General features: G+C 38.7%; 1 protein-coding gene across 2 annotated transcripts in view; it reads right to left on the bottom strand.

Annotated features, from left to right (window-relative positions):
• Positions 1–1,423: 1,423 nt before the first annotated feature.
• The window catches only part of BMP5 (bone morphogenetic protein 5), a gene marked incomplete at both ends in the record, with an annotated part of 123,438 nt that continues 102,124 nt past the window's right edge, over positions 1,424–22,737 (bottom strand). The window contains 3 exons of one of the 2 annotated variants that reach the window (XM_080934271.1): positions 1,424–1,573; positions 6,206–6,316; positions 10,165–10,241. In XM_080934271.1, the coding sequence (XP_080790397.1) occupies positions 1,424–1,573; positions 6,206–6,316; positions 10,165–10,241 (338 nt within the window). The remainder of the gene's footprint in view (positions 1,574–6,205; positions 6,317–10,164; positions 10,242–22,737) is intronic. The other variant, XM_080934272.1, reaches the window with a different exon arrangement.

Genomic DNA, 22,737 nt, shown 5'->3' with positions numbered 1-22,737 from the left:
AAAGCTGCAAAGGTGAGTTAGAAACGGTGCTTTGTGAATACTTTCAGTTGACTGCTACAAGCCTCACCATGGAGCTTAAAAAAAGTAGTGAGTGATCAACTAGAGACCCACTCCTCAGAAAGTCAGTGTGGGCTGGAGAAAGACTTTAGTGACCAGTCACTGTTCCAACAGAGATAAAATAAATAAACATCAGAGAAAAGGCGCATGCGTGCACACGCGCACACACACACACACACATGCACACCCACCACACTTTCACACCACCCCAGAACCATCCCTAACATACCTATTCATGCTTGGAGGAAGGCTTCCAAAAATCCCTTTGTAAAATCAGGTTTTTCACTGAACTTATTCTTTAAAATGTGGGGAAAAAGGCATTTAGCTGTTTTAAAATGGTGATCCTGTCAAAGCCATTCTGTGATTTTTTTTTTAATGTCTCTCACCCTGGATAAAACCCCTTATATCACATCAACTGTCACGGTTCATTATAGTGGCAGCAAGTGACAGCAAGAGGCTGTGTGTGCTCCGTGATGAGGTCCAGCACACTTTATGCAGACGTGACTCTCGTCTGTAGGGGGTGAACTGGAGCACGTACGGTTATTTCTTTGCTTTGGATTAAGTTTGAAACAAGAAAAAAAGAAAACCCCCACTGTTTTATAGCAGCAGTGTTACAGACAATGGCCGGCTGATTATCTGAGGTAAGGTTGTATTGTACTTTAGAGGGTCGGTTTGGAAACAGGCGGACATAGACTCAGGCCTGAAGCTTTCCCCTTCTTGCAAAAACAAAACAAAAGCAAAAAACAAAAATCTAAACAAAGCAAAATCTGCCATTCAGAAGCAAGAAGCAGCATGCTCCTAGAGTTCCACCAAGTCCATTAAAGGAAACAGTTAAAAGAATTGTGCAGTCTTCCGGATTCTGTGTCCGACCTACCATTCATTCATTCAAATCCAGTTCAACATTTCACTTTAGCCAAAGAAGCACAAGTGGTAAACAATGCGGTTTTTAAAATTTTGGTTGTTGGTCACTTTCTTTCTAGATGTTCTCTTTTAGTTTTAATTGGTGCAAATGCATTCATTTCCCCTCGACATTAAATGGTCAAAGGAGTTCTACTTAATATCAGAGCTATTTTATATTAGCATCGAGAAAAATGTTGGCATAGAATTAAACTGGACTCATCACACCCCCGCAAAGGTTAGACTAGGAATCTCTTCTATAATATGGGGATCTTTAACAGATTTTACTGATAAGGCATCTGAAAGAGAATACATAAATTTTAAATAAATAAGAAGTGTATATAAATGATGTCATACAAGAGAGATGAAATGACCCAGATATTTTTAGGAAATTCCCCATTTCCCTGCTTTTTATTGGGGTCATAAACATAACACAGATCTATTTCATTACTATCACAAGGACTTCCAGCTAGTGGCAGCCACATGAACGTACGACCATATTTCTGTACTTTTTCAAAATTACATTGGAGCTGTCATCAAAGTACAGGACCGAGATGGCATTTAGTTTGGTTGGAGCACAACAAGGCTTGGGAACATGGTCAGGAAACATCAGGTGTACCTGGCAAAGAAAGAAACGGGGGGGGGGGGGAGAAAATGTGTCTTTTAGAGAAATCGGGTAAATATTTTATTTACATCTTTAAAAATATGCTGTTTATATCACAACTCTTTGATGAGAGAACTCATCGCCTGATTCCTTTACACCCTACATAGGACTGGGCTGGGGGTTGACTGTCAGGACATATCAACAGTCACTAAGAGACAAACCAAAGGTTCTAAGCAAGTATGGGGGAGGGGTTCTTAAAATGCAGTCCATCAAATAAGGCAAGCTCTGTAAGGAATATTCAGCAGATATTTTCTGAGGGAAAAGCATAACATTTTGTGTTGTCCTGCTTGTAACTGACCCAGTAACTTCTACACACACTAGCAGAGTAGTAACTGACCCAGTAACTTCTACACACACTAGCAGAGTAGTAACTGAGCCAGTATCTTCTACACACACTAGCAGAGTAGTAACTGACCCAGTATCTTCTACACACACTAGCAGAGTATCAGAAGCCATAGGCCCAAGTCAGTGAGGACACACCTGGATTACAGAAAGTGCTAAGTCTGCAAAACATTGTAATAGGATAGGTAGGCGATACATCACAAAGGCTGTGCCAACTTTTACTCTTCCATGGGGAAGATAAGCTAAAAACCACAAGAAATAAAACCTATATTTGTTTTGCCTGAACTCAGGATCCTTTCCTCCTACTGGGTTGTCATAGCCAACTGTGATGTGAGGGTTTGTGCCCAGTCTTATTGTAGCTTGTTAGGCCATGTTTACTGGATATTCCTGGGAGACCTATTCTTTTCCTCTTTCTTGTTTTCTCTTTCTTATTTTTTCTCTCTCTTCCCTTCTTTCTTTCTTTGTTGTTATAAGGGAAACAGGAAGAGTAGATCTGTTGGAAAGAGGAGGTAGGGAGGGGCTGTGAGGAAAGGGGACTATGGTGACGATGTAATGTATGAGAGAATAAGAAATTTTTTTAATCTAGTACTTGTTTTAGAGCCATGATCTCAACTCTTTTTTAGTAGACTGACTGGAGTTTCACATTATTTTCCTTTCCACATACACTCTTCAGAAAACTGCCAAAAAGCAAGCTGAAACTGAAGCAAGGCATCCAGATAGCGCATAAATTGAATATCCATTCCCCTTAAGAGATTGGAAACATAGCTGTGTGGAAAAGTGAACTGCTTAAACAAAAGCTTGGGGCTCATTTTGATCTCCCTGGAAGTTTGCCTTAAGTTATAACAGTTGAGCTAGAAGTCAGAATATGGCTCCCACCTACGCTGGCTCTTTCCCCAAAGGAGTTTATGGGAAGTCCCCAGGATGAGCGTTAATGGATCTACAAAAGAGCAAACACAGCCTCCTAATGCTTTGGCTTCACGGTGTCCTGGCTGAAATGGTCTGAGAGGCCTATGTGCGAGCAGAAACCCAGGACAAATGAGTGATCCCACGTGACCTTGAAATTTCCTAAGACCTCACAAAACTAAAAGTTGGAGAGCTTTTCCGGGTTTCAGCTGCCACTTAAATTCTTCATCAGCTTTATCTCCCATAACCCTCACGGGCGTGATTGATAGGCCCCAGGTCTCAGTGGTCTTGGCAGCTTCAATGAGCAGCAGCTCCAAACAAAATGGATGGCTTTTGAAGGACGCTTCGAATGTATTAGGTCACTAACATGTTCTTTAGCACAGACCATGCCTTGTTGTTCCACGTCCTTCACAGAACAAATGTAAAAACCGCTCACGACACGGGAAACACTGAAGCCAAACTAGTCTGTGCACTTGAGTTTTGTAATGATGTGTCTAATAGATTAGGGTAATAAGTAAATCAGCGAAGAGTCTTCCAATTCCACATCAAGATTATTTTTTGGTTTTCCTTTAATACCACTTCTAGACTACAGCCATAAAGACAACAAAGACTAATTTATATATTTCTAAAAAAAATAAATAAGGAAAGAGGATTGTTTGATGAAGGATTTTTATTGGTATTCATTCTTACCCATTCTTACCCTGAGGAAACTTTGATATACTGAATATATGTCTAGAGAAGCAGAATTCAGTTGTCTTACTCAGGCATGCAAATGAAAACAGAAACGGATCAAGAATTGTTTGAGAAATCAACTAGCATTGTTTTATAAACTGACTTATCAGAGTTTCTATTGCTGTGCTGATGCATTGTGACCAACGGTAACTGGTAGAGAAAAGAGATTATGCATTTTGCAACTTGTGGTCTATCACCCAAGGAAGTCAGGGCAGAAATTTTTGAGGCAAGAGCTGAGGTGGAGGCCATAGAGAAATGCTGCCTCTGCGTTGCTCATCAGGCTTGCTCAGCCTGCTATCTCTTAGCACCCCATACCATCAGCCCAGAGGTGGTCCACCCACACTGAGATAAATCCTCCCATATCAATCATCAATCAGAAAAATGCACCCCTGGCTTCGCCACAAGGCAACCTGACACACTTCTAGTATGTGTCAAGGTGACGTAAAACTACTCAGCACATAAACTAAAAGCAGCTGTTCTTCTATGTCATTGTATCCATCTTGGTGATGCTGTCCCCTCAAAAGGTGGGTCAGCAGCATGCCTTACAATCTACAGTAAAAATCTGAGTGCAACATCTTCACAGAGCCTACCTGTTCCCCATCGCTCCAGGATGCTAACCCATATTAAGAAGTATTTATGAGGAGAAGGCACATCTGACTTTAATTCTCCCCAGGGATTTACTTTATGCCTCCCACACTGTCATTAAAAGTAGCCTGTCTCATGAAAAGAACATTTTATATGTGGCTATCGAAATAATTATTTGCTTTCCTTCTTTTCCCCGACTTTATTTCCAAAAATTTTAATCAAATCCATGCTTACCCACCATAGACAAGCACTCCAGTACAGGCTAGTCTACAGTACCCTTAAGTCAAGAGTGATCCTAGGAAATAAAAAGGATTTCCCAGGAAAATATACCATTGGCTCCCCTGACATCAGCTAACAGGTACTGTGGGCCACCTGTGTAAGACTTGTGAATGTGCAAAGAGAGAGGTAAAGGTGATAAATCAAGGAGCTGTAAAGGCACACTGGGAGGGCCAGACACATCAGCTGTAGAGATGGGTGTGCTGTGATGAGCTTGCAGACTAGTGAATGTGCTGAGATCATGGGACTGCAGAGTAGGAGGCTTAGTCCAATGTAAGGGTCAGGTGAAGAAGGACTAAGTCTAAAAGAGAGAACCAACCTGGCAGATGAGTGTGAAGGGGCAGGGAGTTGGCTCAGTTGGTAAACTGCTTGCTCTAAAAGCATGGAGACCTGAGTTTGATTCCCCAGCACTCAAAACAAACATGCGAGCAAACAAATCGGGCATGGGACAGGAGAGGTGGCTCAGTGGTTAAGAGTGCATATTCCTCTTGCAGCGGTTCAAATCCCAGACCCCATGATGGGAGGCTCACAGCCACTTTAAGTACAGCTCCAGGGATATTCCAGAACATCTTCCCTGAGTAAAAATGAATCTTCTAAGGGAAAGTAATGCCAGGTAAGGTATTTAAGTACTTGATGTGTCTGCTTATAGTTTATATTTTGTATTATATGTATATGAGTCCTTATTTAGAAACTAGTTTATATTTTATATCATATGTATATGAATCCTTATTTAGAAACTAGTATATTTTATATTATATGTATATGAATCCCTATTTAGAAACTAGCTACTCTGTACATCAGCTGTTGAGTTGAAATATATGAAGGGGAAGGTAAAACTTCACGGTCAAGTGCAAACTCTAAGAGTTTGGAGAACTTCTTAAATAAGCGTCTCTCAAATGATAGCATCATTCTGACATCCTCAAAACAACTCTACTTCTATCTTGGCTTCATGATTCTAAACTTGTGTTGTCTTCTTTTTCTCCCAGAGACATAATCGTGGTTTTTATAGTAACCCAGACATGAAGTAGCAATTCTATAGCAGAATCCAGTGCACCTCCCAAGAGACTGCCAATTCCCAGAGACCATTCCACTGACACAGCAGGATGCTTGGAGGGGACGGGACATGTTCAGTAGCTGTAGTATAATCACAGGTCACTGAGTCAACGTGTCCCCATCTTATGCACAAGTGTGTGCTGAGGACACTAGAAATTTAATCATTTCTAAATATCTGGGAGTATGAAAGAAAACAGGAAGATCATTTTCCTTTGAAAAGGAAAAGAAGAGGAAGTGAGGATAAGAAAGTATCAACAGGGGTTACTCTATTACTTATGTAGTATTTTCAATGACTATAATACAAAAGTATATTAAGAACTTGCCTAAAACAATTACATCAAAAGCTCACAGATGAAGTCCACACAGCTGTCATTCAATGTTTCAGTAACAAGTACTAGTGGATTTTTAGTTTAAAAACTCATCTGGCTAATCACCATGTAGAAACAAAATCTATGCAGGGCAGCAACATTATTTAATTACTTCAGCTTTCCCAGTTGAATTTGTACCAATCCTAAGATCAGGATTATTGATTTAAGTCAATCTTAATTTCTTACTACACCCATAATTGTTACCCCAGCTACAAAAGTTACAAAGGAATTTAAGAACTGGAGGTTGATAATTAAATTTTCTTTAAAGAAACTCTATACTGTGCTTGTATTATAAGCCATTTTTTTATCCCTTAAGCATAGAACATACCAGAGTCTGGACTATGGCGTGGTTGGTGGCATTCATGTGGGCATTAAGTGGAAAGGAGCATTCTCCATCACAATAAAATGCAGCATATCCTTCTGGGGCAATGATCCAGTCCTGAGATGCACAAAAGCAAGAAAAATCATATCATTTAAATGACAGTAAAGACAGATCATTCCTAAGTAGTCCTCAAAGATATTCAACCTGAATATATTCCCTTCCTTAGTCCAACAGTTATTCTAAAAGTTCTGCTTCTCCTACATATTTTAATTTTTACTCGAAATTTTCAACTAAAGTATAAATATTTTCACAAAAAAAGTCCTTTCTAATTTCTCCCAAGAGCTTACTATGTAAAACTCAGTATACATTAATCATTCTGCATTTGAGAATGAAACTATAATCACAAAATGGCAATATTGTTAAAACTGGGAATTATTAACTCTGGGGCATTCAACTGAACCAGAAAATGTGGGGAGTGTTTGAAGTCTTGAGGGACCTGTGTTAATGACATGAGCACAGCCGTATCAAGGACCCCAGTGATTCATGGGAATGGCAAGGACTTCCCTGGAATAGACTCGAGGAATGGTAAGATGTTCCCTGCATGAAGCTTAGAGGAATAGTAAAACCTCCCCAGGTTGAAGGACAAATGTTGACAACTGCAGAAAGTACCAACCACAGCTTCTTCCTTCAGAATGAACATAGGCTGAGTCTGTGCCCCTCCAGAGACTCCCTGTCAGGATTAGTTAGTACACCTCCATCTTGTTCGCCTGGATAGAATAAGTTCTGGGTTTGATGGCTGCTGCTGGTACATCTCCATCAAAGCACGTGACCCACCCAATCCCAGCTTTTCTGACATCTGTCACTTCTTCATTTTGAAGCCCTGCAGGCTGAGGCAAATGATACCCAGTGTGGATCCTTGACTGCAGGGAACACACATTGGTCAGGCCAGGGGAAACTACAGAGGCAAGCATGTCTGTAAGTTGGTGTGTACTGTGGATAAGGAGAATCTGGAGATAGACAGCTTGTGCTTTTAGGTGGATTTTGAGGAACTGTGGGAAAAGGTAAAATCATTATGACTGCATCTGTTGAGAATTTGATGAGAAGATGTGACCAGATACTCCTACTACGGAAAGGGACTATGAGAATGCAATCTTCAGACCCAAAGCAGAATTGCAGGATGTGGGTTGCAGCAAGAGTTTAGGAGAGTAAACTCAATTTTTGACAACAAGCTTTGTTTAGGGCAAGAGATCCAGATGAAAAGGCTACTTTTTTTCTTTTATTTTTTCTTTCATTGGATATTTTTTATTTACATTTCAAACCCCTTTCCCGGTTTGCTAATGGTTTAACTGTCCTCCTGTTTGGGGGCAACCTGATCCACAGAATCAAAACCAAATGTCAGAGGAAGGAACATGAAGCCTGGGGTTGAGAAATATCTCAGAGGTTTTATTTCTGGTAAGTCTGGTGATTGTGCCCATGCACATAAATCTAGTCCAAAGATGATCCTTCTGGATCTATGTGTCCACCCAACAGCTTGGTCACATGTTTATATTAATGACTCTGTATTTGTTGGGGACACTCCTCTAACAACATGAAGTTGCAGTGGGCTCCTTTGAAGTATTTGGAGTGGGCTTTAACTTTGCTCAAACAGGTTTTTCCTTTATCACCCCCTTGGGGCATTCCTTTTAAAGAGACCGGGAGAGCCACCCTGCTTTGGAATGGAAGCCATATTAAATATGGAAAAACTAGAACCCCTAGAACTTGAGACCTCCACAGTATGTAACATTATGCACCCTCACTGAAAAACTGTAGAGCTCATAGTTTTAAATGGGCACTGGCTACGCTCCCTGAAGACATTGATTATTGCTACCATTCATACACACAAATATCGGTGTCAATAATGTCATTCAGAGGTCCACTAATGGCTCCAGAGAAGTAATGGTACACTGTGTTGGCATTCAGCCAACCTCAGCTAGACAAAGGATCTGCATGGAACTATGGAAATTGGCAGCTGTCACCAAACTTTTTAATATTACCAGTCAATTACTGATCTCAGTGCACTCAGTGTAGATAAAGGAGGGCTGCAGCCCTGGGATCAGACAAGATTTGATATGTCACATAGATTACCAACACGTATGTGTGACAGCAACTCTTCTAATGAAGGCATATATAATTGGTAATTAATTAAAACCTGCTTCCAGGGTGTTTGAATACACAAAAGCTATACTGCAGATATGGCCCAATTACATTGGCACATCCTAGAAATCCATAAGTCTTAGAGGCAAATTATGATTATGAGCTTCGGGGCTGTTGTTGGGCATGGTGGCTTTTTGTTCTTCCTTTCTGACATCCTTAGATTCTGGTACTGAGCAGTCAACAAAACACCTTGGGACTTAAAGGAAAGACATTCTGAACATCTAATGAATAAGAAATGGAAAGGCATAAGAGGCAAATGAAGTCCAGAGTGAATGTAACATGAACACGGCCGTGTCAAAGGCTCAGGACCCCAGACTCATGGGAACAGCAAGGCCTTCCATTGATATAAGTTTATAGATTGACAGTGTGTGCAGAGGCGTCGGCTACAGCTTCCTCCTCAAGGATAACGGCAGCTTGAGTCAGCTCCCATGCACAGACCACACACACGCACACACACACACATGCACACATGAACACACACACACACGAACACACACATGCACACGAACACACGCATGCACACACATGGATTGGATAGCCCTCCTCTTCTTCATTCATGTTTCATATAATAAATTTGCTGGACTGCTATTGGTGCATCTCCATCAGAACACACAGCTAGCTCTCAACTTTATCACAGTTCACAAGTTGATTTCTCCATTCCCAAAGGGGGGGATGTATATATATATATATATATATATATATATATATATATATATGTGTGTGTGTGTGTGTGTGTGTGTGTGTGTGTGTGTGTGTGTGTGTGTGTGTGTGTATGTTCCATAATGAAATTTTAATCATAAAATTTGGCTTTCAAAGGTGTAACCTACAGAATGGGGAAAAACAGAGGTCAGACTTAAGAGCTCTTTCAAAGTAAGAATCCAGGAAAGTTGACCCAGGGGCCACTCCCCCGATGGTCGGGGGTAGCAGAGATGAAATATAGATTTAGCAAGTATCAACTCAGAAATGTCGGGGGAAATTGTGACAGCCACATGGAAGTTCAGGAGTGGCCCAGTCATTGAGCTAGTAAGGTATATTAAAAATAGCACTGCCCATGCGTATCTTTTCATTCGCAAATCCAGAGAACTCCAGTGGTGGCAGGAAGCGTGATCACCCACCAGGGGCTCAGAGCAGTTTAACAATATACCACTACAGTCATGCTTGCTTTTAATACCAAAATTTTCTGCATTGATAGAAGAGACATGACTATCACTGGCCTTGGCAACCTCCATAGCCCCAAAGCCAATGAGCTCCGGACTCACTTGACAGATAACTATTTCAAAGAGTGGGGTGGAAATTGATGGGCCCTGACACACGATGGTCTCCTCTAGACTACCCACATGCTCACAGACAAGCACACACAAGCATACAAAAATAAACACATCAGTAAATATTCATTATATACGCAGAGCATGGTAGCACATCCCTAGTACATGAGACACTGAAGCAGAAGGAATTATAGACATCCTGAGCTGTATAGTGAGACTCCGACTCATGGAAAACAAACGGCTTGGGATACTTAAAGAACAGTATTGTTTTTATCCATTCTTAAGCATTACATTGCAGAATTTATATTTCCCTAGATAGTTGCTAAACCCAACTCATTATGTTCTAATAAGGAAAAAAATAATAAGGAAATGAAAATGATGTGTGTGAACCACATGCTGAATAGTCTTCAAAATGGTTAGTATATTGGAACAATTACTAACAAAGACTAGTCTTACTAAGGATTTAAGATGAAACAGAAAAGAAGCACCCAAGTCGAGCAGTCTTACCTGCCATCCCAGATCTCGGAAACTCACGTAGAGTTCATGCTTCTTGCAGGCTTGTTTTTGTTCACTAGTATTATAATCTACAGATTAAAGAAAAACAAAAAAAATCTCGGATTTTAAACAAATGACTCGTTATTAGGTGTAGAGGCATACAGTTTTTCTGTTATAAGATTTATATAAAATGTCCAGAAGACACTATTTGAAGATGGAAAACATGATTTTTGACATTTGATTGAGAATTTTGGCTATTAATTTTTATGCGTAGAATGTAGATAATATCGTTTTTAAAGTTTTGAAAGAGTTTTATAAAGTTCTGAAGAGACTTTTATTGCCACATAGACGCCAGGCATAGGTGGCACTGCTGTTCACTGAGTGCTAACTATTAGCTGTGTGATGATCATTCATTAACTCTGTCCTACTATAGTGGCACTTTATATAGATTTGTGCTGCATATTCATACAACATTTTCTGCATAAGTACCTTCAGAGCAGATGCCAATGTCTTCAGAGATTTTGTTTTAAAAAGTGTCATCAACATAAGAGACTCTATTTTGAGTTTCTAATCATCACTCAAATGCATATTAATTTTAAGCATCTTCATTCATGGCTAATGAAAGTACCCAGCCCCCCCCCCCCAAAAAAAATATCAAGCAGACACATAGCTCGGGCAACCCTCTCCCTTTTCTATTCATTCTCACCTCCAATCTGTCAGGAAATCCCCATGTAGGTTTCAAATAGATTTTCAACCCACTTTCTCACAATCTCCAGCATTGCTTCTGGAGCAAGCCATCATCACTAGCCAGGAGTCCTGCCACATCAGAAATGGTGGTGTTTCTCCCTTGCACCCCTACAATAAAGTGCTAAGTGGCCTTTTATATAATTAATTGTACATTTGTCTGAAAGAAGCCCTGCTATGGGTCCAGCATCACCAGACATGAGATATCTGCAGAATGGCTAAAGACTTGCTGTGAGTTGGTCCCATTTCCTCGCTCACTCATTTCTCTCTCCTACACACACACACACACACACACAGAGAGAGAGAGAGAGAGAGAGAGAGAGAGAGAGAGAGAGAGAGAGAGAGAGAGAGTTAAATCTTGACCTCTTTCAGGATTCTGCCACTGCTATACAGGTATTTATCTTGCATGGACATCAACAACGCTGTGTGCTGTGGTGTTCAGTAATCTTCAAGCATCGTCTCTCTAAATGGGCTGTTCACTGACTAGCACATTTAATATTGTAACTCTGATGCCAATAGTCCCCACTTCTCTGACCACATAAACAGTGATTTATGCTAGACTTACACTCTCCGACTTTCTCTGCCATTAGTTATTCATTACCTGTATTGCTTCTTATCTCTGTTCTCCTCCTGGAATAAATCTTCGCCAAGTCAGACAACCTGTCTAACTCTGGCTCACTGATGCATACCAAGTACTAGAATTAGCACCTGGTACATAATATACATTTCATAAACATTTGGAGAATGATGTACTGACTCCCTACAGTATTTCATGACTTAAGACAGATGCATTGTTTCTATGATATATTTTGCAATGTATTTAAAAACATTAAAATTTATATAATTGTTTTAACAAATTAAATATAAATATAAAATTCGATTTTGCATCTGAAATAAAGCAAAATGCATTTTTCTATTGGATATATTTTATTTACATTTTAAATGTTATCGCCATTTCCAAGTTTCCCCTCCATAAACTCCCTATCCCATCCTCCCTCCCCCTGCTTTTATGAGGGTGCCTCCCCCCCTGCTCACCCTCCTCTTCCCACTTCCTTTTCCTGATGTTTCCTTAAACTGGGGCATCAAGCCATGGCAGCACCAAAGGCTTCTCCTCCCACTGATGCCCAACAAAAACATCATCTGCTACATGTGCAGCTGAGCCGTAGGTCAGTCCAAGTGCACTCTTTAGATAGTAGTTTAAACTATGGGAGCTTAGGTTGGTTGGTATTGTTGTTCTTATAGGGTTGCAAACCCCTTCAGCTCTTTCAATCCTTTCTCTAACTCCTCCATTGGGAACCCCATTCTCAGCTCAATGGCTGGCTGTGAGCAACTACCTCTGTATTTGTCATGATCTGGCAGAGCCTCTCAGGAGACAGCTATATCAGGCTCCTGTCAGCAAGAACTTCTTGGCATTAGCAATATTGTCTAGGTTTAGTGGCTGTATATGGGCTGGATCTCCAGGTGGGGCAGTCTCTGGATGACCTTTGCTTCAGTCTCTGCTTCAAAATTTGTCTCCATATTTCCTTCTGTGAATATTTTTCTTCTCCCTTCTAAGAAGGACTGAAGCATCTGCACTTTGGTCTTCCTTCTTCTTGAGCTTCATGTAGTCTGAAATTGTATCTTGGGTAATCCAAGCTTTTGAGCTAATATCCACTTATCAGTGAGAGCATACCATGTGTGTTTTGGGAGGATTTGGTTACCTCACTCAGGATAATATTTTCTAGTTTCATCCTTTGACTAAGAATTTCATAAAGTTGTTGTTTTTAATAGCAACAGTGTGTAAATGTACCATAAAATCTGTATCCATTCCTCTGTTGAAGAATATCTGGTTTTTTTATAGCTTCTTGCTAATATAAATAAGGCTGCTATGAACATGGTTGAGCATGTGTCCTTGTTATATGTTGGGAGCTTGTTATATGTGCAGGAGTGGTACAGCTGGGTCCTCAGGTAGTACTATGTCCAAGTTTCTGAGGAACTGGCAGACTGATTTCCAGAGTGGTTGTATCAGCTTGCAATCCCATCAACAATAGAGGAGTGTTCCTCTTTCTCCACATCCTTGCCAGCATCTGCTGTCACTTAAATTTTTATTCGTAGCCGTTCTGACTGGTATGAGGTGAAATCTCAGGGTTGTTTTGATTTGCATTTCCCTGATGACTAGGGATGTTAAGCATCTCTCTTTAGGTACTTCTCAGCCATTCAGTATTCCTCAGCTGAGAATTTTTTGTTTAGCTCTGTGCCCCAATTTTAATGGTATTATTTGATTCTCTGGAGTTCAACATCTTGAGTTCTTTGTATATATTGGATATTAGCCCTTTATAGGATGTAAAATTAGCAAAGATCTTTTCCCATTTTGTTGGGTGCCACTTTGTCCTATTGACAATGTCCTTTGCCTTACCGAAGGTTTGCAATGTTATGAGGTCCCATTTGTCGATATTGATCTTAAAGCATAAGCTATTGGTGTTCTGTTCAGAAAAATTTCCCCTGTGCTTATGTGTTCTAAGTTCTTCCCCACTTCCTCTTCTAATAGTTTCAGTGTGCCTGGTTTTATGTGGAGATCTTTGATCTACTTGGACTTGAGCTTTGTACAAAGGGATAATAATAAATCAATTTGCATTCTTCTACATGCTGACTACCAGTTGAACAAGCACCATTTGTTGAAAATGCTGTTTTTATCCACTGAATGTTTTGAGCTCCTTTGTCAAAGACCAAGTGAAGAAAGATGTGTGGGTTAATTTCTGGGTCTTCAGTTTTATTTCATTGCTCTACCTTTCTGTCTCTGTACTAATATCATGCAGTTTTTATCACCATTGCTCTGTAATACAGCTTGAAATCATGGATGGTAATTCTCTTAAAAGTTCTTTTATTGTTGAGAATAGTTTTCGCTATCCCAGGCTTTTGTTATTTTAAATGAATTTGCAAATTGCTCTTTCTAACTCTATGAAGAATTGAGTTGGAATTTTAATAAGGATTGCATTGAACCTGTGGATTGCTTTGGGTAAAAATGTCCATTTTTACTTTATTAATTCTGACCATCCATGAGCATGGGAGATGTTTCAAACTTCTGAGATCTTTAATTTCTTTCTTCAGAGCCTTGAAGTTTTTGTCATACAGATCTTTCACTTGCTTGGTTAGAGTCACACCAAGGTATATTATATATTTTGTGACTATTATGAAGGATGTCATTTCCCTAATTTCTTTCTCAGCCTGTTTATCCTTTGAGTAGAGGAAGGCTACTGATTCATTTGAGTTAATTTTATATCAAGCCACTTTGGGGGAAGTTGTTTATCAACTGTAGGAGTTCTCAGGTGGAATTTTTTGGGTCACTTAAGTATACTATTATATCATCTGCAAGTAGTGATATTTTGAATTCTTCCTTTCTGGTTTGTTTCCTTTTGACCTCCTTTTTTTGTCTATTACTCTGACTAGGACTTCCAGTACTATATTAAATAAGTAGGGTGAAAGTGGTCAGTCTTGTCTAGTCCCTTATCCATATAGTTTGATGTTGGCTTCTGGTTTGCTATATATTGCTTTTACTATGGTTACGATGGGCCTTAAATACCTGATCTTGCAAGACTTTTAACATGAAGGGGTGTTAAATATTGTCAAATGTTTTCTCAGCATCTAATAAGATGAACATGTAATTTTTTTTTCTTTGAGTTTGTTTAAATAGTGGATTAAATTGGTGGGTTTCTATATATTGAACCATCCCTGCATCCCTGAGATGAAGCCTACTTGATCATGATGGTTGATCATTTTGATGTGTTTTTGCATTAGGTTTGTAAGAATTTTATTGAGAATTTTTCTATTGATATTCATACAGGATATTACTCTGAAGATTTCTTTCTTTGTTGGGTCTTTCTGTGGTTTAGGAATAAGCATGATTGTGGCTTAATAGAAGGAATTGGGTAGTGTTTCTTTTATTTATATTTTGTGGAATATTTTGGAGAGTATTGGTATAAAGTCTTTTATGAAATTTCTTTAAGAGTTATGGAACTGGTTTTATGGTTTATCTGATCCTGATTGGTACCTGGTATTTGTCTGGAAAATTGTCCATTTTGTCCAGATTTTCTAGTTTTGTTGAATATTGGCTTTTATACTAGGACTTAATGATTTTAAAAAATCTTCAGTTTGTATTGCTATATTTCCCTTTTCTTTCTTTTTTTTTAGGATTTATTTATTTTATGTATGTGAGTACACTATAGCTGTCTTCAGAAACACCAGAAGAGGGCATCTGATCCTGATTGCATATGGTTGTGAGCCACCATGTAGTTGCTGGGAACTGAAATCAGGACCTCTGAAGAGTAGTCAATGCTCTTAACTGCTGAGCCATCACTCCAGCCCTATTTCTGATTTTGTTAATTTGAATATTGTCTCCATGCCCTTGTTTAGTCTGGCTAAGGATTTATCTACCTTATTTATTTTCTCAAAGAACCAGCTCCCGGTTTTTGTTAATTCTTTGCATAGTTCTTTTATTTTTTTTTTTCTACTTGGTTCAGTTCAGCCCTGAGTTTGATTATTTCCTGCTGTCTACTTCTCTTGGGTATATTTGTTTTGTTTTGTTCTAGAGCTTTTCAGTGTGCTGTTAAACTGCTAGTGTATGCTCTCTTCAGTTTCTTTTTGGAAGTTCTCAGAGCTATGAGTTATCGTCTTAGCACTGCTTTCATTGTGTCCCGTAAGTTTGGGTACATTGTTCCTTCATTTTCATCAAATTCTAAAAAGTCTTTAATTACTTGTTTTATTTTTTCCTTAACCAAGTTATCATTGAGTGGAGCATTTTTCAGCTTCCATATATATGTGGGCTTTTTGTCATTTTTTGTTCTTATTGAAGAGCAGTCTTAGTTCATGGTGATCTGATAGGATGCATGGGATTATTTCAACAGCCTTGTATCTGTTGATGCCTGTTTTGTGACGAATTATATGGTCAATTTTGGGGAAGGTACCATGAGGTACTGAGAAAGAGCTATATACTTTTATTTTAGGATGAAATATTCTGTGGATATCTGTTAAATCTATTTGGCTCATATCTTCTGTTAGTTTCACTGTGTCTCTGTTTAGTTTCTGTTTCCATGACCAGTCCATTGATGAGAGTAGGTTGTGGAAGTCTCCCACAATTATTGTGTGAGGTGTGATGTGATCTTTGAGATTTAGTAAGCTTTTTTGTAGGTGCCCTTGCATTTGCAACACATATATTCAGAACTGAGATTTCATCTTGGTGGATTCTGCCTTTGAGGAGTATGAAGTGTCCTTCTTTATCTTTTTAGATAACTTATGGTTGAAAGTCGATTTTATTTGATATTAGAATAGTTACTCCAGCTTGTTTCTTAGGACCATTTGCTTGGAAAAATGCTTTCCAGCCTTTTACTCTGCAGTAGTGTCTGTCTTTGTCCCTGAAACTTTGTCACGAGAAAGTTTAATCTTTGTTTCCTATATGCATAAAAATGCTGTAAAATGCATTTAAAATGCAAAATTTTACAGAACATTTATATGTTGGCTTTAGTATTCTCTCCTACTTTTTACAAATAACATTCTAAAGAATTTGTATTATTCCAATGTGAAAGAGGAAAATGAAATATATATATACACCCTCCTTCAAAGAAATTTTATCACTATTTTACCTTCCAACTTAATGACTGAATTGCTAATGAAAGAATATTAACCAGAAACCAAATGGTGACTCTATTATCTTTATAATTATTTCAAATGATTGTTTATTTGATATCAGTTTAGAAAAGGAGATAGTAGAATCTCCCTCCTTATTTAATAACTGAATAACTATATGTTAAGAGTAAGAAATAAAGAAAATCTTCTTTCAGTTTTTGTCCTCTCATTTTAGGGAAACTTCTACCTTAATCTGACTAATACCCCAAACAGTTTTATTCAGGCAGTGAATGAGAATGTTTTAACCATAAATATAAAATGAATACATTACATACACACATTTATAAATTAGATAGGTTGATGATATATAGATAGAAATAGGTATATGATAAATATAAACTACATTTATGGTTATTAGAATTTCATGTTTATAAAAAAAGAAAAGGAATAAAAGTTTAAGCCACAAATATCTTGTTTCATTAATATAGTTTCATAAACACTAAGTGATATATATATATATATATATATATATATATACATATATATATATATATATATATATATATATATATATATTTGTGTGTGTAAATATATATTATTCCATAAAGGAAATGAGCAATTAAATTTATAATGGATTCTTATTCCAAGAGTCTGATGTCATGGAGAGTTATACCTGTAGACTTCTGTCAGAAATAAAAATTAATAGGCACTGAGTGAAATAAATATTTTACACAAATCAGCAAAATCTACAGTTAGGTTCACTCAATAGTTGGCAGAGTAAACTGTAGGAAGAAGGTCTAGGAAATGATGTTTATAGTTTTAAAATATGGACTGGCAGCCTTAGAAGATTAAACAAGATGAACATAATTCTGCTGTTGATGTACAGGTCTACAGATGAAGTCATATGCCCAACTCCAGTCTTCCCACAGATTGCCAGGAATCTTGACCTTCTCCTGAGGCCCCTTACCCCACTTCATAAATCACCAGACCCAGACTCTTCAGGCCACTTTGCATGAAGGCACATACAATATATGTGTGCTCCTTTTCACAACTTATCCCAGTTCTGATCACCATGAGCTACTTATGCCAGACCCCTCTTCAGGCTCAGCCAGGCTCCCACATCCTGTACACAGGGCAAGCCAGTGAGTCTGCCTGACCCTATCCTGACTTGTATATTACTCAATTCCTAGACCTACCCCTGAACTTATAAGAGAGCCTGGCCCAGCCTGATGAACCTGAAATATATCTTTCTAAAGCTCCAGGTTGAGACCAGGTTGCACAACCTAAGTCCAGCCCAGCCCTCTGTGTCTACATAATACACACAACTGGCAAAACACCACATGACCATATCTCATATTAAAAATAATATGAAGGATAAAGAAAGATACCACCACCACCCCACCAAAAATTCACTACTTCTATAGAAATGTCATCCACTGAGAATTACGTAGATGAATCCCAAGATACAGAATTTTAAAGAAAAGTCATAAACTTTATTGAAAAAACAGAGGAATTTAAGAAAGACACAAACAGCACAGTAAAATTATAAAGAATAAACTCAAAATGAGAAGGTACCTGAAGAATGTGCAAGAAAACACAAGCACAAGTCTGAATGAAATTCATGAATTCAACGGAGAGAAGCCATTGACAAGAACTCAAGCTGAAATGAAGTTATAATTGAGAAACTAAATTGCTCAACTAGAAGAGTCAGGGGATTCCATCAGTAGAACGGATCAAGTACAAGACAGGTCATTAGGACTTGAAGATACATAGAGAAAACTAGAACAAACCAGTAGAGAATATCAATTTTTTAAGCATAGGAAAGGAACATTCTGGAAAAGGTGAGACGTCAACGAAAGACAAAATCATCAAATTATAGATGAGGGAGAATAATCACAGGTCAATGGCAAAAACCCAAACTTCAATAAGCTCAGAAGAAAACTTCCATAGAGTAAGGAAAAGCACATTCATAGAAATGCAAGAAGCACACAGAACCCCAACAGACACGCTAGAGAAGACCCTGTGGCACATCTCATTTATGCCACTAAATACACAGAAAAAAAGGGAAAGATTCTTGAAAGCTGCAAAAGAGAGAATACAAATTGCATATAGAGAAAACCCCACTAGAAAAACACAGCTAATTCCTCAATGGAAACTTTGAAAGCCAGAAGGAACTGAAGCAATGTATTCCAAGATCTAAATATCACAACTGTCAGTCAAGATTACCGAACCCAGAAAAGCTATGTGGCAGAGTTAAGGAGAAAGAGAAGCTTCCCATGAACCAAATGGGCTAAGAGAATCGTAACCCTCAGACAGCCTTAATATGGAAAGAAAGACTTTGGACAGAAGAAAGGAGAAAGCAAAACCAAGTGACTTTAGAAACCTCAATAATTACTCAAGCACAAAGTGTGACTAAAACCAAAAACAAGTGAGCCAACACGTACCTCTCAGTAATAACTTTAAATTGCAATGGCCTTAACTCTCCAATCAAAAGACAATGGCTATTTGAATGGATTTAATAAAACTTCACCTTTCTGCTGTTTCTGAGAAACTCAGGTCTACAGATAAGTATCACTCAAAGCGGAAGGATGGAAAGAAGAATCCTAATGCAAAGGAAGCAGGAATCAAACAAGCACTGCTCTCCTGATGCCTGAGTAGATAGACAAAGAAACTTTACTCTTCTTAAGGGAACAATTAATCAAAAATGCATTGCAATCCCAAATATATATGCAAAAAACTCTGGTAAAAACCATTTCATTTACGGAATTTACTATTGGAATTGAAGAAACAGATTAACATCAATGTATGAATAGTAGGTGACTTTAATATCCTACTTTCTCCAATAGATAGATCATCTGGATAAAAAATGAGAAAAACATCATAATTAAATGATGTACATCAGATGGGATCAACAGATATCAGAATATACAATATTCCACCCCAAACCAATGATGTGTGTATGTGTGTGTTTATACACATATACATATTCAGCAGGTCATGACAGGTTCTGTAATAAAAAGTATATTCTGAGACAAAAAACAAATCTTCAAAAGTTCAGAAATTTTGTAGTAACTCTCTGTATCTAATCTGACCATAATGTAATAAAACTTGTGAAAATAGTGAATGCAGCCTCATGGAGCTCAAAATAGACTATTCAATAAAGTGAATTTCATATATTATTCAGGGCAATTTTCTGATAAACCTGAAAAGAGAGAAAGGCTACACCGTGTGAATTACCAACTTGAATATATACAATCCAACCCAGAGGGGTTACTGCTACTTGTTTCTATAGAGATATCTGTGCTTTGGAAGGGGTATAAATTTGTGACACCAAACAGTAACCAACAAATTACAGCTACCTGGAATGTTTCCTGAATACAAACGGCATCTACACCATTGGGTGGTTGTATTCAACCTGTGGCTCACAACCCCTTTAGAAGCTCAATGACCTCTTCCACAGAATTGCTTATCAATTATACTGCACTTGGGATATTTAAATTGTGATTTACAACAGTGGCAAAATTAGTTATGAAGGAGCAATGAAATAACTTTGTGGTTGGAAGTCACCATACATGCAAGCCTGTGTTGAAGGGCTACAGCATTAGGAAGGCTGGGAAGCATTGCCTTAGGGGCTGTTGACATCAAATTTTATCTACAAACTTTAGATTCCAACAACCTGCTAAACTTCTCCAGACGAAAACTTCCCAAGTGTCTCCCATTCACTATTTGTACTTCTGGTCTCCCTTTTGACTTCATACAAGCTCTGTGTGAACAGGATCAGCAGTCGCCTCGTAGTTGTGTCCAAAACTACGCAGCTAGTATGTGATGGGGTCAGTATTCATGGATAGACGATAGAAAACAGAATGTGCCAATAAAGAAATAGGGGTAGCTAATGATATACTGTGCCAGAGTAATGGCTTGGGAAAGATTTCTAAAACCTTTCACAATTGTCAGATTAATACATCTTGAATGTTCATGTCTATCCAGATGATCGATTGGAAATGTCTCCATGTATGTAGGTAGCACTGAGGAATTTTCCTTCTTTTTAAACTGTTCATTGGTTCTTTTCTCATCATGTACCCCAATCCTACTCACCTCCTCCCCATCTTCTACCCACTCTCTACCCTTGCAACCTCCCCTCTACAGACCAAAAAAAAAAAAAAAAAAAATCTCATAGCAGAAGCTATAGTGTGTCAGTGTGTCCCACAGGACACCCTTTTGTCCACACTGCTTTACTTGAAAATATTCATCGCATTGATTCACTGTTCTGATCCAAGGCCTCTGGCTTCTGCTACTCTATCATTACCATAGTCTCTCTGGGACTCCTCACAGATATCCTGTTGTTGTCCTGTGTTTCTGGATACTCTGGAGTTTGGGATAGGTAGGATCCAGTAGTCCATCAATGGTGTAGATCTTAGGGTGGGCCAATTCAAAGACCATTATCTGAGCTGGTCAGCCTGCTGGTTCTCCCCCTCTTGTGCCCTAAGAGCTGGCTCGTCAACATGCAAGGCCAGCTCTACTGCGCTGCTCCGGTGAGGTGCAGGGCCTGCTTTCCCAAGTGCTGAGGCAGGTGAGCGGTACGGCCAACTCTCCTGCTCAAACTTTAGGGTCAGGCGTCCTCCATGACATTGGTGGCAAGGGTCAAAGGGGAATATCTCTCCTCCACCCAAGTCATTAAATGCCAGGCAAGTGGCACACTCACACCATCAGGGCTGGCTCAACCCCACTATGGGATTTTCAGTACAGTATTTATTTTAGAGACTTCATTCAGAAACAAGCAAAATGTTCATTTAAAATTATATGGTTAACTACAACTACACTAATTCTAGTTTTATTAAACATGTTGTGATATGTTAAAAGAATCAGGTCATTTTGCTAGGAATATGACTGAATTACATCAAAAATATATAAAATGTATTATTTATGATATTTTACTGCTTATATATTATAAAGCATCCTAGATAATTTAACTGATTCTAGTCTCCTGTTTAGATTGATATGTTTCAAAAAGTATATTTCTATTGTCTCCATTAGACACGAGGTGATGTTTATTTGATCTGAGAATACGTGCAGAATGTTTGCGTTAGGATTAGCTGTATGAGAGAATGGCTCCCAGACAGTATCCAGCTTTAGGCAAGACCACCATATAACCAGATCCACTTTCAAGGACTCTTAGTACTAAGCATGTGGTAAAATGTTTTCCAGAGTTCTGGCATGAGCTGAGGCTTGGCATATTTCCTGTTAGCTTTCACAGACGCTTAATACTCTGCTGTTTGGAGCGCTTTATGTAACTCCTGAAAAAACATCATGGTCCATGGGTTCCTTAAAAAACCTTATCAGCCTAAAGCCTTAGTATCCTCAAGAGTGGCTGGCTTGAAACATAGTTGATGTCTTTTCTTCTTTCCTCTCCCATCCAAATTTCAAAAAAGAAATTCATTGTGAGTGATCAACGCAACATTATCACCGTCTTCTATAGGACCCCTGTTCCACCTTCTTACCAAGGGACCTGAGACTGGCAATCTCTGAAAAAACTGAAAGCAATTATTCTACAAATATTCATTTGAACTAGGGAGTTGGCTTTCCAGATGTGATCAACATGTTAATTTGTTTAGTAAGTATTTAATGGCTACGTACTTTGTTTTAGGTACTCTTCTAGGCTGTAGGATTATATACAGGACAGGGAACATGAAGAAATCCTAAAAAAGGAATCTTACTTGTCTCCTTTACCCTCCTTCTGTGTTCTCCCTACCTTCACACCTTCTTTTTCCCATCCCTCTTTGCTTCTCTACTCCTTTTCCCCTCCCCTTTGTTTGTATGTTTTTACACAATCCCTGGAGAGCTCAGGTTGGCTTGGAATTCTGAATTTCTAGCCTTCGCCTCCTAAGTAATGGAATTACGTAACTGCCTCGTGATACCCAGCATGAGACGCCCTGAAACAGGACAAAAGTAAAGTAAAATCGTCAAAATGACAGGTCCTGGATTTAAATTCTTCTATGACTAGTGCCTTTTCAGACTCCCAATATTTTCTGAGATGAGATGCCCTGAAAACTGCAGTTTGACAAACATCCATCATCCCTTCTTCAACCCGCCTCTAACGTGTATTGGTCGGGGAGCCTTTGCTCCAGCATCAATTATAAAAGCCTGGTCCTATTATGGTGTCTATTATTTATATTTGGACAATTTTACATCTCCATTGCTATTTCAAGCCTCCCAAGTATCAAGGGTTCAGTTTACATCACCATT

The sequence above is a fragment of the Micromys minutus genome (assembly GCF_963924665.1).
Source record: "Micromys minutus genome assembly, chromosome: 21".
Taxonomy (NCBI): Eukaryota; Metazoa; Chordata; class Mammalia; order Rodentia; family Muridae; genus Micromys; species Micromys minutus.
This window is presented reverse-complemented; position numbering and strand designations above follow the sequence as displayed.